At 46.8% G+C, this 12,320-nt stretch overlaps 6 protein-coding genes across 6 annotated transcripts; 5 read left to right on the forward strand and 1 right to left on the reverse strand.

The window, feature by feature from the left end:
- Window positions 1–72: 72 nt before the first annotated feature.
- Window positions 73–1,421, forward strand: VTN77DRAFT_2443 (uncharacterized protein; the record flags this gene model as incomplete). The annotated part of the gene is made up of 4 exons (XM_069418283.1): window positions 73–186; window positions 238–942; window positions 995–1,320; window positions 1,370–1,421. The coding sequence occupies 4 exons, from the start codon at window positions 73–75 to the stop codon at window positions 1,419–1,421; spliced, it is 1,197 nt and encodes a 398-aa protein (XP_069279069.1).
- Window positions 1,422–3,133: 1,712 nt separating this feature from the next.
- Window positions 3,134–4,252, forward strand: VTN77DRAFT_2444 (uncharacterized protein; the record flags this gene model as incomplete). Its single annotated transcript, XM_069418284.1, has 5 exons — window positions 3,134–3,216; window positions 3,535–3,591; window positions 3,650–3,749; window positions 3,804–4,143; window positions 4,200–4,252. 5 exons carry the CDS (start codon window positions 3,134–3,136, stop codon window positions 4,250–4,252), a joined length of 633 nt encoding a protein of 210 aa, XP_069279070.1.
- Window positions 4,253–5,294: 1,042 nt separating this feature from the next.
- On the forward strand, window positions 5,295–6,776 carry VTN77DRAFT_2445 (uncharacterized protein; the record flags this gene model as incomplete). Its single annotated transcript, XM_069418285.1, has 3 exons — window positions 5,295–6,002; window positions 6,087–6,228; window positions 6,298–6,776. 3 exons carry the CDS (start codon window positions 5,295–5,297, stop codon window positions 6,774–6,776), a joined length of 1,329 nt encoding a protein of 442 aa, XP_069279071.1.
- Window positions 6,777–6,838: 62 nt separating this feature from the next.
- VTN77DRAFT_2446 (uncharacterized protein) lies at window positions 6,839–7,453 on the forward strand (the record flags this gene model as incomplete). Its single annotated transcript, XM_069418286.1, has 2 exons — window positions 6,839–6,961; window positions 7,049–7,453. The coding sequence occupies 2 exons, from the start codon at window positions 6,839–6,841 to the stop codon at window positions 7,451–7,453; spliced, it is 528 nt and encodes a 175-aa protein (XP_069279072.1).
- A 758-nt stretch (window positions 7,454–8,211) lies between these two features.
- VTN77DRAFT_2447 (uncharacterized protein) lies at window positions 8,212–9,293 on the forward strand (the record flags this gene model as incomplete). The annotated part of the gene is made up of 4 exons (XM_069418287.1): window positions 8,212–8,299; window positions 8,474–8,799; window positions 8,896–9,025; window positions 9,091–9,293. 4 exons carry the CDS (start codon window positions 8,212–8,214, stop codon window positions 9,291–9,293), a joined length of 747 nt encoding a protein of 248 aa, XP_069279073.1.
- Window positions 9,294–9,673: 380 nt separating this feature from the next.
- VTN77DRAFT_2448 (uncharacterized protein) lies at window positions 9,674–11,926 on the reverse strand (the record flags this gene model as incomplete). Its single annotated transcript, XM_069418288.1, has 5 exons — window positions 9,674–9,705; window positions 9,787–10,769; window positions 10,830–11,524; window positions 11,585–11,795; window positions 11,904–11,926. The coding sequence occupies 5 exons, from the start codon at window positions 11,924–11,926 to the stop codon at window positions 9,674–9,676; spliced, it is 1,944 nt and encodes a 647-aa protein (XP_069279074.1).
- Between the last annotated feature and the right edge of the window lie 394 nt (window positions 11,927–12,320).

The raw sequence follows: 12,320 nt of genomic DNA on the forward strand, positions 1-12,320 counted from the left end.
GACCCTCATGGTCGCCTGAACGACATCGTACGATAAAAATCACCATGGGTTCTTGCACCTTCGTCTATAAGAATGGTTTACAATGCAGTTGCACTTCCGGGTCTTCGATCATCCAGGCTGATTGCATTTCAACTGGTGGAACCTGCGATGACTGCGGCCACCTCCTTTCTCTACATCGAGATTATGGTAGGAGCATCTCTGTCATTGACAAAGGTGGATTCCACTAATCAGTTACAGTCTCCATATGTGCGACCGTCCGAACTCTCATCATCGCTTTCGCACCCCGATATTTGCCCACGTGTTGACACCGTCAATAAGCTTGTCGCGCTGTTAGAAGAGAAGCGGGTTTTACATGTTAGAGGAACTCCATCCTCTGGTAAGACAACGCTCGCAGGTCTTCTCGAAAGGTATTACCGCCAGCGTGGGGAGCCTGTTGTGTTCATAACGGGCTGGTACGACGTTCCTGATCCAAGAGAGCATCTACTCCGACAATGCGGCGCAGCGGGATATCACCATGCCAACCGTGATAACCTTTTGGACACAAACATTGTGTTCATCCTTGACGAAGCACAACAATCGTATGGTGATTATGCACTGTGGCTGGGCCTCATACAGTCACAGAGTGGTCGTACTTTGGGACCGAGGATGTGTCTGTTCGCTTCATACGGAAGCCCTACCAGCGGACCCCCTGAGTATCCCCACGGAAGTACCCCAGTTCATCTAGGTCCATCACAGCGTGTATCCCTCACTACATCCCATATTCCCGGTTCACCAGACGTTTGTCTGTTTTATACTGAGGACGAGTTTCAAGATGTTTTGAACAGACTCTGCTCTCGCCCGGCCATGATCTTTCATATGGAGTCAGCTGCTCGTGCATACCTGTACTCAATGACGAATGGGCACCCTGGTGCTGTTGAGGCACTTGTATCGTACATCTTCGAAGTATGTATAGACCGTAGCATTTTGTCGATGGGTCTAAAGACTAATTTTGCAGACTTACCGGTCGGATCTTAAGAAAAACATCATCCAGAGTGTAAAGAAAGAGCACCTCGTTAACTCGTTAGATGATGAGTCCCGCGTCTTCCGACGGCTCGAGCATTCCCCTGTGTTCAGATCGTTCCCCTCGCCAGAGCATCTCACTGTCTCTGCCGCCAATGTACTCCGCAAAGTCTTGCAAGATGGCAGTGTACCTTGTAACCTTCAGGATGCGGGAATCAAGCTCTGCTATGAAATGGGATGGTTGCACTCTGACCATACGGAGGCGTCATCCCTTCAGAATCCTGACATCGTCTGTTTTCTTCCTTCCAAGCTACATGAGAAGTAATGCTCCTTCTATACTGCCTTTATTGTCTATTCTGACGCATTGTAGGTTTGTTGAGTATTATCTGCATGTCTCAGCCGGTGCCCTTCCCACTGGATAAGTTACCTTCTCTCACTGCCCTCTGCGAAGCGGTACTTAGAAGATTTTCCCGGAAAAAAGCTTGTCTTGAGCTTAAACGCGAGACAAACACCCTCCACGTTCTTACGGCCTCCAGAGGCCCAATTCCAAGACGAATGGTATCGCGCTTTTTACTCATTAGTCGGCCACGGAGTGGGTATATCGAGCGAATGGTCACGCGCGGGAGATGGCAGAATCGACTTCCGCATTATAGAGCCTGCATGGGGAGTAGAGGTGTTCCGAGATGGTGACCGACTCACTCAACACAGTGATCGATTTCGAGATAACGGTATCTATCACAGGTGGATTTTGGGGGGTCTGATTAGGGACTGGCTCATTCTGGACTGTCGACACGCCCATCCGAAGTACAGTATGATTTCTGCAAATCTTACTCTTAGTCTTCAAAAGCTAACGACATCAGACGTACAAGATACCAAGCTCTGGCGAGTGGTCTTCAAGCAAGACTACACCTCTGCGTACATTCTGAATTGCGACAATTCGTTGATCGTGCCTGAATTCCCGCTTCTTGATTGAGCATCTGTGGATAATAGTGAGGCAGTAGGAATTGAAGCCAACAGTCAAATACATACGGTTAATTAACCCTATCAGGAATACTTTCAAGTGATGTGGGAATATTGCCACAATCAATATACTGCTCTCAAGCATGTGGTTGATGATCCTTTTCGATCACAGTTCAAAAAAAAAAACAATAGATTCCTTAGACACATTACCTTCGCACAGTCTGCCTGTGCTGCTTGCCTTCCCTGTAGGATGCCCGGTAGCCCTTTATGCCTGCACCAAGGCGGGCGTTACCAAGGTGGTCCAACAAAGGGCCTCGTTGTGTAGTTATTAGGGATCATGGGTATGATTGTACTTGAGTAACTGTCACTGTCCCTGGGTGGGGAAAGATATCCTCATATCGAAACTGTAAGTCCTTTGTTCTATAATCAATAGGTAGTATGTCTTGGTTTTTAAGCCTTTTCTTAATCAATCTAATTATTTCTACCATAACTTTGGATTCTACTATCTTATGTACTGTAATATTATCTCTCAGAAAAGAGGATATACACTATGATTATTTTTAGCGTAAAATTTAAAATATATAAATTGATTTAAAAAATCCTTAAATTACATAATATTTTAAAATCTTTAATTAGTTCTCTGGGACTCTCCTTTTCAAAGATAAATCTTATTTCTCTAATTAATATATTTAAAGATAAATATATTATTAAATATAATGGTTAAAATATCTACAACTTTAACTATCTTAATAATAATGTGAGACAGGGAGGTCTCGAAGGCGGGTGTAGACCGTATGATAAGACTGATGTTTATCAAAGCGGTAAGAACGCTTAACCATACAAGGAAAGGACCACTTGCACTAAACCGGACGAGGCAACTCCCCGATTTACGGTATACCTAGGTAGGACTCTGTACTCCGTACTAGCTGTAGCAGTCTTGTTTGTTCTGTTTGCCCTTTATCTGCATGTGGGTCCCTTGTCGTCTTTGGTCGCTGTGGACTTCTGAAGCACTTTTCTCACTAGCAGCGGTAATGCTCTTCACTGCATCTTTCTTTGCTTCTCTCTACACCTCTCTCAGCTCTTGCAGGCTGCCTACCTTACACACCCTCTAAGCTCTTAGAGTGGCATACTGAAATTCCATCGCTTGTGGCAATTCATTACCTAACAGCACGCGATGTCTCGGTCTGGAACAACTCTATACGTGACAGGCTTCGGCCACGGTACTCGAGCGCGCGATCTAGCCTACGAATTCGAACGGTACGTCCTGTCCGTCGGTACTACGAGCTACTCGAACCCCCACGAATATCATGTCCCGTTCCCGTCTCCCTCGGCCTGAATATTTCTGGTCTCAGTACCGAAACCGTTTACCCATCCGTCCAAAGCTCCTCGCTTTCACGCCGGCCTTGACCTTATGCCCCGGGCGTACGGCAGTTTTGACCGCGTCGAACCCCCTCCTCCTATCTAATCTCCTCTCATCCACCGCTAACTATTCATCCACTTTTGATGTTTCTCTTGTGTCCACTCATTTATTCCTCTCCAACCTGTTATTTTGGGCATCTGATCTGACTACCCCAGATACGGTCGCCTTGTTCGTTGTGACATTCCAGCTCCACGGACCGCATCGAGTCGTCTGTAAGTATTACCCCTATTAAATCGTGTATATATTGTCTCATGCTCAGAAATTGCAAAGTTTTGCCTTTGTTGAGTACGAGAGCCGCCGCGATGCCGACGACGCTTATCACGAGATGCACAACAAGCGCATTGGACGTGATGATGTGCTGAAAGTCGAGGTAAGGATCTTCATAGCCCTATTTTCCCTTATGGGTCGGCTGACATCTTTTCAGTGGGCTCGTACGCCGCCATCTGCGTCTTGGCGATTTGACTCCGGCCGTGATCGCCGCCGTGACCGTACCCCGCCTCGTCGTGGACGCTCGCCGTCTCCTCGCCGCGGGCGTGGTGACTATTCGCCGCGCAAGGATGACCGGCGTGATAGAGATTATGATCGACGTGACCGCGATCGAGACCGTGAACGCGACCGTGAGCGCGACCGTGAACGAGACCGTGACCGATCTCGAAGCCCCGACGATCGTGACAGGGATCTCAAGGAGGATCGTGATAGACATGATGACAGAGACAGGCGTGACGATGATCGCGAAAACGTCACCAATGGTGATGACAGGAAAGGTCTGCCATCATATCCTTTCGTTGAAAATGTTCCTCATATTGCTAACATCTGACAGTTCCCTTGGACCCACTCACTTCTGCTCATGATGAGCTTGATACTGCCGAGTAGGTCGACTTGAGAATATTCGATGACTGTTTGGTAGGCAAGCAAGCTACTTCTCTGCCGTGATATCTCACCGATGTTGTCTCTCGCGTCCCTCAGTTTCATTATCTAGGGTGATGGGCCAGGTTTGTGTCACTAAGGAACGCGGAAGTCGTGGCATCTCCTCTACCAACTGGCATTCCTACCCTAATACTTTGCTGTTTCACATGTCGCAAATTCCTTTTCGTTTCCTGTTCTTCATATGGTTTCCCATTCGTATTTTGTGCCCTATCGTGTTTCGCACTCTGCGGCAAAGATGGTCCGTATGTCTGCCTCCTTACTATGGCTTAGTAGCAGGAGGTGGAACCAATCTGGTTTACCGCCCGATCTCGAAACCAGCACGGATGCAACGATCGTGTCCGTCTTTCGCTGAGCGTCTTGTCGTATCTCTCTAGCTCACAAAAGTAACCTCTGCCTACTCGCACAGTTTAGGAAGTCGATATTAATAATATTACTCCCCCACCAGCTCCAGTAATTCTTGTTTTACAGCTCTCCGGAGTTACTGTGTAGCGATCATTTCTCTATCGTCATTGTTGTTGTCTCCACTCAGGCTCTCATAGCATGCTTGATATCCTTGTTTGATGGCTAATATGACGTATTTGTTAGGTCAGCTGTGATGTTTCATTGATTGCTATATCAGTACTAAGGCCATAACAAGACACATAGACAGCAGTGACCCTTTATAGGTCGGCTGCATCAGCTCTTTCATTTGCCACGTGATCTGTGGCATCTTCGGCATGTTTGTCCAATGGTGTGGATGCATCTTGGTAAATGGTGAAATGGAGATTCGTCTTTATAACCTGCGAACAGGCAACAACAAGTCTCAAACTTCTTTTCCTAAGAGATATCGCGTGACATTGCTCTGATGGCTATCTCTGAAAGGATCCGACTAACATTATCGTTTGTTAAAGTCTGATTTTTCTCCCGCTTACTTCTTCGTTTTGTTCTCAGATGCCCCCCTCGATGTAGGTCTAGAAGTCGCATTTTCGTGGAAGGACTTTCTCCAACGATGGCACCGCAATCGAACGAAGATGCGGAGATATCTCCTCTCAATTCTAGTGAGCGAGCCGCTGGTGCCAGGTTTTCCTCCGCAGAGGCTCCAGCATTCTCCTCTTCATCCTCAGTGAAGGGAGACGATGATTCGTCGCTCGATTCCAGAAAACATGCTGTTGTAGACGGCAACTTGAGATCCAAACAATCTGAGCCTACTTCGCCCGTTGGTTTGAATAGCCCTTCTGACCCTATTCAACGAAGTAATGCTGTCAAACTCGAGAAAACCGGCCAAGCTGGAAGGTATTTACTCACAGCGGACGAGTCAGAGTTACACGAGATTTTGAAACTGGGTATCGAGCGAGAAGAATCGAGAGGCATTAGGAAGAGGCGCTCCAAACCCAAGGATCTCGTATTCACAAGGCAATTTACTGCCTTCGACCGCCAGAATCCCGCAAGTTCATCTTCTCAATTTCATGGATTCTTCAATCTATTTTGGCTTGGTGTCGGCTTGATGTTGTTCAAAGTTGCAGCCAATAATTGGAGAATCTATGGCAGTATTTGGGGCAGAAACGAGATTCTGCGTTTGATGTTTCATAAGGATGTCCTTGTACATGCTGTCACGGATGGTGTATTGTGTGGCTCGACAATATTTTGTTTGTTCCTTCAGCGAGCAATCAAGGCGGGATACTTGCGATGGAATAATTCTGGATGGATCATACAAAATGTGCGTTTCCAACTACTCTTGTATCCTACCTCTCTGTATCTTTGCTTTTCAAGACCCTTCTCTAGCTGACTACGGTCTTTGAAGGTCTGGCAGACTTTCTATCTTGGTGCCACCATATGGTGGACATACCATCGAGACTGGCCCTGGACGCACACTGTGTTCATTGTACTTCATTGTCTAACAATGCTAATGAAACAACATAGTTACGCTTTCTACAATGGCCACTGTGAGTCTTCCATGCCAATCCCTTGATTGATTTCTTTTTCAGCTCGAAATACTAATGACAGTTCTACAGTATCCGAGGTATATAGAAGGCGACAGGTTTTAGAACAAAAGCTTGCCCAACTTGACGACCTTGATGGAAGTCATTTCTCACCATCTGCTTCACATTTTGCAGTCTCCTATTTTGACGCTCGTGATCTGAACAATCTTCATCGCCGTCGCCAGTCCGTGCCAGGAACGGACTCCCATAAACTTATTGACATTTCAAAGGAGATTAGCATCGTTTCCGAAGCCATGGAGTCTGGCAAAGCTCTGAACATCGAGCAAACTCGGTCATTTACCCGCCTCATCAGATGGGAGATTGATTCGTTAACGGAAGAATTGGCAGGGGAATGTCTAGTGACAACTAATCACTATCCAAACAATCTTACGGTCGCCGATTTCTACGGTTTTATCCCACTTCCTACATTAATCTATGAACTAGAGTATCCTCGTCAGGAAACGATTAATTGGATGTATGCGCTGAGAAGACAGCTGCCACGTTCGGTGTAATAGTCGTCATGATTGCTATTTCTCAGGCATGGATATATCCTGTTGTCATTTCAGCGTTGCAGATGAAGGAAGAGGGGATTACTCTTCGGCAGAGATTAAAGGAGTTCCCGTGGGTGCTCAGCGACTTGATTTTCCCATTCATGATGGAGTACCTTTTGTCATTCTATGTTATTTGGGAATGCATTGTGAGACCCATCCTACTTGACCCTTTAACTTCGCGTTGCCATTGGTTTCTTGGTCATTACACATGTTTACTGACATATTTGCAAAAGCTCAATGCTCTAGCTGAAATTACGAGATTTGCAGATAGGGATTTCTATGCTGACTGGTGGAACTCCGTCTCCTGGGATCAGTTTGCGCGAGATTGGAACCGGCCAGTGCACAACTTTCTGCTTCGCCATGTCTACCACAGTTCCATAAGTGCATTTCATCTGTCACGTTCTTCAGCCACTCTGGTCACATTCCTGTTGTCAGCATGTGTGCATGAGCTGATCATGCTCTGTATCTTCCGGCGGCTGAGGGGATATTTGTTGATGCTTCAGATGCTGCAACTGCCCCTGGTGTCCCTCAGTCGCACCAGACTATTGCGAGGACGGAGGACACTGGGAAACATCATTTTCTGGTTGGGAATCTTCACAGGTCCAAGTCTTCTCTGCAGTCTGTATCTCATTATATAACCTGAGTTGATTAAAAAAAATGTTGACGGCACCTGGTCAAACCTCTTCGGACAAAGGGTCAGGATTTTTATTATGACTGGTACCTTCTTGACGTCCTGCCTTAGTTAAGACAATTTACAGGTCTCGCTTCGCTCGACTGCCTTGGAGAGAAAATACCCGGTCTATGCCTGGGACTTTTGGCCCCCTACCTCCTATATAGTTTTTTTATCTGTTTTCCAGGTGGGCTTCCTACCCATGTTCCTCGCCATATTTCTGACTCTATCCCTTACTAATGTGCGTCTCAATCAGTAATATGCATCTTCATCACTAATGTATGTACATCCTTTCCAATATGTAATCCCTTGCCTATATTTGCAGTCCTTTGCCAATTTATGTATATCTTTTGCTAGTATAGGGTAGGCCGATTTCATAAATTTGGTATGCTTGTGAGAAATGACAACTGGTGTTGAGTCATCTGGCGTTGCAAAAGGGAAAAAAAGAAGGACTTCAATTTTATAATAGAGCATACATAGAAGTACCTAGTCGATATCACTATTCTGATATGCAGACTGCGGAGGAGGGGCATACCCCGCTCCCCCACAACTCACTGTGCTTAATAAGCTCTGAAGTTGATGCGATAAGAAAACAACAGTCCTTCCAATCTGTCCATCACCAGAATTCTCATCTGGCATTATTGTCACCAGAGATTTTTTTGTATCTCCTTGTTTTTTTGAACATAAATAATTAAGTCGAACCTGTCTCACAGTTCAACGCAAGCCATGACATCCCACGCACCAGCTCAATGTTGCACCATTGGTGTAAAGCATGAAGGGGAAGCGAAAGGCGAGATCAAGAAAATTGGAGATGGTATTTTAAACCCTGCTTCCTGTTCACTCTGCATGCTGAATCTGTTGTCCCCCTCCCTCCCCCCTCTCTCTCCCATCTCTTCTTTTTTTTTTCTGTCTTTGCCTATTCTGGGAGGGGATTGGGGAGGGTTCTTCTGATACTCAATGAAGAAGAGTTTCTGATGTTAAGTGATAGTTGAGACCTATTTCTCATATCCTGCGGATCGTTCTACAAAACGTGCAATCCTGATTCTCACTGATGTCATTGGGCATCGCTTCATCAATGCGCAGCTGATTGCTGACCAATTTGCGGCAAATGGGTACTTCGTGGTAATGCCCGATCTGTTTCATGGCGACCCAATTCCCTTGAACAGGCCGGCCGACTTTGACTTTAAAGCCTGGCTCACTGGTCCTCCCGGTCATCTTCCACCGGTTGTCGATCCAGTAGTAGATTCAGTCTTGAATGAGATGCGGACGTCTCTGGGCTGTGAAAGAATTGGAGCCGTGGGTTACTGTTTTGGGGTATGTCTTGAATTCGTCATATACATCGATCAGTTTTCCCCAGTCGAAGTAAACCATAGTGTTATGCGAGAAGAATCATGCTCATCCACACCATAGGCGAAATATGTCGTCCGTTTCCTTAAGCCGGCAGAGAAGAAAGTTGATGTCGGCTATATTGCTCACCCCAGCTTTATCGAGCCCGAAGAGCTGGCTGCTATCCAGGGCCCTCTATCAATTTCTGCAGCTGGTCAGTGTGCTTGCTGAATATCCTTGTTGAAAACGACTGGGAGTTGACCGGAGGATCTGGAACAGAAACTGATACCATATTCCCCGCCGAGAAACGTCATGAGAGCGAGGAGATACTCCTTAAGACTGGTCAACCTTATCAGATCAATCTTTTCAGTGGTGTTCAGCACGGCTTCGCAGTCCGTGCAGATCCTAGCCAACCAGTGCTGAGGTTTGCGAAAGAACAAGCTTTTCTACAGGCTGTTCATTGGTTCAACCACTACCTCTAGAACCCATTGATCGGCGGAAAGGTTGTTCTATGACCTAGTAAACCTTGGCAAAGGACTTTATATCCTGTGTTCAATACATATTTTCTGAAATAAATTGAATTTATAAAGTTCGTTTTTCTCTCTCCACTATATGCCATGGAGGCAGCAGGAAGAGTCGAAACCTGTTTCCTTCCAGCATCCATAAATATTGATCGAAAAAGATACATATCTAATAAATGGGATTGAGACTAAAAGCAATCATATAGATGCATAGAGCAGAGGCAGGTTCTGTTCACGCATTGCAATCCGCCCGTAGTAACCATTGGAAACAGATGAAACATGGCCACCAAACATCTGCCGAGATCGATATGTGACTGGCTCTCTGACGCCAGCCCTATGTTTTACATCTTCTCGAATGTGGCCATAAGAGATCCTGAGTCATAGTCAGTATTTCCAGCGCTGGAAACAGTGAAGCAGGTCTATGAAAACACGATTTGATAAGTGATATACACACCGATGAAAGTTGTCACGAGACGGGACCGGACTTGGCAGATATCCTCGGGCACTAGCCAAATAGTCGCACCCATCTTTCTGGCGATGCTGATGGCCAACTTTGCATTTGCATACGCATCTTCAGGAGTGAGGCCTGGTGTCACAAGATCGTAATCGACGTAACTGCTCTTCATGCCATTGAGGACGTCTAAGAGAAACACGCCCGTACCGATGGAGGCGTCTTTGAAGCTGCGTATTGAAGAGGTTCGACCACCTTTGCGAGACATATCATTTGCCCAACGGATCATTTCTGCGTCGGTGATTTCACGCTTGCCCAGCCGCCGGGCTAGAGAAGAAAGAGTATTCGTGATATCTTTTCGCATAAGCTGCCATACCAACCCAAGAGTCAAAGTACGCTGCCCATCTGTGATGTCTGCCCCCTGGATACCTACAAGAGAGAAGTTGTTTTGCTTCCCCAACTCGATGGCGTAATTCGTGTTCTCCACAGCCTTGAAGCGCATCATTTCGCCTCCAACTGCAGGCGGCTTGTTCACGTGTCTCCAGTTGACACTACCGGGAATGACTTTGTCGTAAGCCTGCAATAGGATCGTTCCGTCTCGAAGATCGTCAAAAAGAGAATTGACAGGGGGCTGTACATCCAATGAGTTCAGCCAAAGCGTGAACACCCGGGCTTCTCGTTCCCCTTCAGCATCGAAGTCCTCAACTTGGAGCTTCTCTTCCTCTGTAATCGGGTCGAGACCCGGGTGAGTGTTGAAAAGGTTGGCAACAAATGCAAGATTCAGTTTCGGATTCCCAGCAACAAGCGACGAAGGAGTCAAGAATTTGCGGCAGTTGAGTTTTTCCGCGTTCGTCAGGACCTGCTCTGCACGTTGAAGCAGGTCTCTTGTCTGAAGGGGCGCACGAGAGCAGAGGTCAGGGGCTAACTGGTTAAGAAGGACAGTATAATTCTCCCCATCCTTAACATCATTCGAGAAATTGGTGACCCTGGAACGAGGATGCAATGAGCGGACTAGATACCGTTACCTGAAAGACCAAAATACTAACCTTCTCTCCCATTTAGCATTCTTCAAGTGATAATTGAACCAACGGAGTAGAATCTGCTCTGGGGGTAATCGTAGAAGCTGTTCAAGTGTCTCATCATCTTCCAAGAGCCTGTAAAGTTCCGGATGAAGCTTGATATCAATTTTTCCCAGGAGACCGCGACGGATGATCTGCCAGATCAATCCCAGAATCAGGTGTTCTCGCACCTCGATAATGTCACCACTCCCAATGTTGACAACAGAACATCCAATACCTTTTGCAGAGTTGATCACAATGTTGTTGTTCTCTGTCATGTGAAAGGCATTTAGCTGTTTAAGTTTGGGACCAGGTTTGTTCAAGACACGTTCGTCGATAGTATCCGGCACACTGTCATTGATAAGCTTGGCTAAGACCAACCCATCCTTGCACTTATCAAACATCTCGAACGTGTCCGTGGGGAATGGCAAAAGATGGCCAATGTCGGGGTCGCCAGCTAGCACGGCATTGATGTGCCTCGTGAATTCAGTCCTCTCATCCTCGTTGATTGTGTGGGTCACGTTGGCAGAAGATCCAGGGACGTGGATTTTGCCTCCGATGCTTCCTTTAGAAACATGACGAGATGAGCCTACACCATTTCCTGGCAGAGGAGCCGCAGCCTGGACAGCACCGCCAGGAGCTCTAGCAGAAGTATCAGCGGCTCCGCGAAGCTTTGCAATAAGCTGCAGTTCATCATATCAGCTATCTTGCACGAGATCCGACCACAAAACTATGGCACGTACGTCAACATAGTCTTCAAATTCGACTCGGCGGGAGCTGTCGAGCTCTACTTCTTTCAATGCTTGTCTCACGACGTCATATGGTTGTCGTTCCGACTGCTGGGTCGCCTTGATCGCAGTGGCTTCATCGAGATAGCCCTTGTCATCAACATCTAGCTTTCTGAAGGCATCCTGGAGAGAGAATAACTCATTCTGCTGGAATTGCGGGTACTTCCTACATCACCGATGGACTTGAGCACAGAAGCATGACGGGGATAACGAGGAATAGGTATGAAACCCGGGTTTCAGAACAGGGAACCAATTCGAATAAAGTCGCACTTACTTTTGGAGTTTCAGAACGTTCATTTTGCAATCGCTGGTCGTGTTTCCTGTGACTTGAATTCTGGCCGGCTGATGACAGCGGGGTACTTTTGACCAACGAGTCCAATTGTGTCAATCGGCCAGTAAAAGCAGAGCCAGTTACCGTGAAACCGAAAACGATAGTAATATCGAGAATCACTCCGTTTGACGCCGATTTCTGATGGGATGGTTTTACTAATATAGACCAACGGGGGTGATAACTTGCTGGCTGAGTTCAAGGTGTTCGTGCTGCGCGCCCGCCGGAGGCTGATGGATTGTTATGGAAGAGCCGAAGAACGAGGCGGGGCCGAAAGGCTGACTGCCCAGCTCAAACAGGGGAAGAGGCGCCTGCGTATCACTCTGTGGATTCAGGAGCGGTGGACAGTGGACACGAGGGAGG

Source organism: Rasamsonia byssochlamydoides (genome assembly GCF_041956645.1).
Source record: "Rasamsonia byssochlamydoides strain NRRL 3658 unplaced genomic scaffold VTN77scaffold_19, whole genome shotgun sequence".
NCBI lineage: Eukaryota > Fungi > Ascomycota > Eurotiomycetes > Eurotiales > Trichocomaceae > Rasamsonia > Rasamsonia byssochlamydoides.